At 38.6% G+C, this 3159-nt stretch overlaps 1 protein-coding gene across 4 annotated transcripts in view; it reads right to left on the bottom strand.

Annotated features, from left to right (window-relative positions):
* ACTR3B (actin related protein 3B) overlaps nucleotides 1-3159 on the bottom strand; it is a 51255-nt gene that overhangs the window by 22051 nt on the left and 26045 nt on the right. For all 4 annotated transcript variants that reach the window (XM_010712387.3, XM_031553846.1, XM_031553847.1 and 1 more), the window contains exons 2-3: nucleotides 2565-2620; nucleotides 575-699 (exon numbers count right to left, since the gene is read on the bottom strand). In XM_010712387.3, coding sequence (XP_010710689.1) covers nucleotides 575-646 — 72 coding nt within the window. In that variant the 5' untranslated portion in view covers nucleotides 647-699; nucleotides 2565-2620. The remainder of the gene's footprint in view (nucleotides 1-574; nucleotides 700-2564; nucleotides 2621-3159) is intronic.

Here is a 3159-nt window from a genome sequence, read left to right as displayed (position 1 = left end):
ATGAGAAGCGCAGGCAGAGAAGCGCAGGCGAGAAGCGCAGGCAGAGAAGCGCAAGCGAAGCAGCGCAGGCAGAGAAGCGCAAGCGAAGCAGCGCAGGCAGAGAAGAGAGCATCAGGTGACCTTGCCGGGAGTTATATCTCCTCGCTGACCGCAAAGCCCCCTGGGGAAACGTAGCTGCTCTTCTCCGCTGGACAGGCACCCGGAACTTGAGCATCAGCAGTCAAACCCCCAGTACATTGCATGATGTTATGATGTGGAATACCGATAATGAAAAATCATGAAACCATGACAACTGACCAACTGCACTGATTCAGTGGATATTTACAGAGGTCATCAAACACCCAATACAGGGCAGCACTAGCAAAACAGGCACTTAAGCAAGGTAAAAAAATAAAAATAAAAATCAACAAACCAAAAGCATGTAGTTGTAATAAATATATCTTTTTGTTGCTTTTTAACAATGCAAATGTGTTTTTTTAAGTAGCTAACAAAAAGACATAGAACGATACATAAAAGCAATAAAAATGTGAAAATTTGAGAAGCTTTCAGAAAAAAACATTCACTATTTTCTTACCTTTGTAGCATAGGTAGGTTTATCTATGGCTTCATCTCCTATGAAAAAGTCCAGATCATCAACACCTTTCATTACCCTCCTCTGAGCCTGGTCACCTACTTTGGCTGATTCACGGATTGCAATACCTTCAAATAAAATCCAAACAAATTCAAGTCAAATTAAAATAGCTAAATACATAGGAATTCATTTATTTCCTAAAGGAGCCTTTCCCAGAAATAAAAACTGGGATGTAGAAATCATAGTTGCCAGAAAGCAGAAATTATACCTACTGACAAGGCAAGAGAGCAGAATTCATTCCTGGTGCTCTCTCAGGAAGGATTTCGGTCACCAATCTCTCGTTAAAGTAATAGACAGCTCAGAGCCCGTCTCTTAAAATGCATTCTGATATGTACTACAGCAGTCATTTAACTTGCATGAGCAGTGTTTCACCAAGAAGTACTCTAAGTCAGTAAGTGATGTGATTTTCTGAGTTTCAACTCAAAATTAAGGAAAAGGGCACAAGAGAAGAAAAGCTACGTACTTGTGAAGTAAGTATTGGAGTGATTACCCTGGTTGGTGAGGAGGAGGAAGCATGGAGGAGATAAATCAATTTGCAGTGCTACAGAGACATCTTTGGAGAGTCATGATTCCCATTATCAGGCTGCAATTCTCACTAAACTTATTAGGTGATGGCTGCCATAGGCAAGGAGACAGCAGAAGGGAAAAAAAAAAAAGCAAAAACAAATCCGGGGCGAGTTATAAATAAAAAGGGTCTGAAGTAATGTAAAATACTGCTTATCTATCTGCAGGTTGTTTGGTTTTGTTTTGTTTTGTTTTTTAATACATCCTCATCAGGCTCTCAATAACATACAGTAGAAAATGCACAGCAGAGAGGCATCATCCACATAAGCACTGAGCAGCATCGGGACCACAAATCACTGACAAGCAAACAGCTCTTTTGGAAACACATTCAAGTCTCCACACGTTATCTCAGTTCTATAAAGCAAGGTTTATAAGAAATTCATAGGAAACACTTGCTATCCCACTTCTTTAACATAAGACGTTAAGATTTTTACAAGTGCTATAGGCTTGAATTATTGCTTACAATGGTTATAGACTATAACCAGTACTGCACCTACATCTGGTCAAGAACATGTTCCCTCCACCTCTTTGGCCCCAGTGACCATTATTATTTTCTTATCTTTATACCTCCTATTACAGTAGTCACATGGCAGAATGGATGCTTTAATAAGGAGTGAACCGATGACATTCCCAAAAAGTAAAGGCAGCATTTATTGCAACTGGAGATAACCACGAGATAATAAAAGTCATTATGGAATTAAACAGGTAGTCAGTGCTACAATCTGTACACATATATAGTATTTGAGACAAACGAATAAGATTACAATTAAAAACACTGGAAAACATGTAACATTTTAAATTAAACAATTTTAATGTGGAAAAACAAAAGAGGAAATCTGCTCTTAAACCATGTTAAATGGGTACAAAAATTTTACTGGGTAAATATATACCTTGAATGAACATTATCTAACAGGAACAATCTTTCTGACCATTAAAGTGCCTGCAGCCCCAGACAGATGTAAGCAAGGCACAGACCACCTGCACTTCAGTACTTAATTTGGTGGGAAGCCTCACTCAGATTATCCAGGCAGTAACCATGGTGTCAGGTAGACTGGAGGTGAATTGCATTCTGCCTACTCAGGAGTCCTAGCAAAAAATAATGGATGTAAAGAGGAAATAGAATTGAAGTCCTCTTCACTCGTCATGGCAACCAAGATGTGATTTAATAAGCACCAGGCCTAGCTAACTGCAAACAAGTTCTGCTGAGCTATACTCCAGCCAATGATGCCAACACAAATAATGTTGCTTCCGAGATGGACGAGAGACTATGAAAGCCAAGCTGGAAACTGGAAAGCAAGTCATTTACTTGTCATAGTGCTTAGTAACAGAGGTGTACCCTAAAAATTGGAGGGACAAAAAATTTACTCACATGATGGAATAATGAACTGAGGCTCTGTATTCCCTGCATAGCCAAGTTTGGTATACCTGGAGAAAGAAGGATCACAAGGTCATTATGTGTACACACACATTAAGAAAAATAAAATCCACTCTGCTTCTCACATTGAAGACCAAATAAGCAATACCACATCTATATTTTCTAGGTTATGCTTTCAAGTGTAAACCTGCCGAGAAGAAAATTCAGAAGTGGTAAATATTTTAGATGCTATTTATTTTTCAGGCACTTTCAGCTTTTCAGAGTGGAATTTCAGAATGCTGAAACCTGTACACTCAGCTCTTATTTCCACTTACTCACCAGCTATGGCAAAAGCTGGGCTAGGCCACATTCCACTGATAAAAGGAAGATGCAGATCTTACCTTTCCAAAAACTACTGTAGCCAAAGATGGCACGAGATGCTGTGAATTTGGTTAATATTGTCCAACAGAAAAAGAAAACAACAACCATCAAATGGTGCAAAGCATTGACTGTTTGTCTCAATATACAATATTGAGACATGCATATATATATATATATATATCAACTAAAATACCAAGACAGAAAATAAATTAGTAACTTGGACAGGTTA

Source organism: Meleagris gallopavo, chromosome 6, assembly GCF_000146605.3.
Source record: "Meleagris gallopavo isolate NT-WF06-2002-E0010 breed Aviagen turkey brand Nicholas breeding stock chromosome 6, Turkey_5.1, whole genome shotgun sequence".
Taxonomy (NCBI): domain Eukaryota; kingdom Metazoa; phylum Chordata; class Aves; order Galliformes; family Phasianidae; genus Meleagris; species Meleagris gallopavo.
Note: the sequence above shows the minus strand (reverse complement) of the source record. Positions and strands in the feature narration are given on the sequence as shown.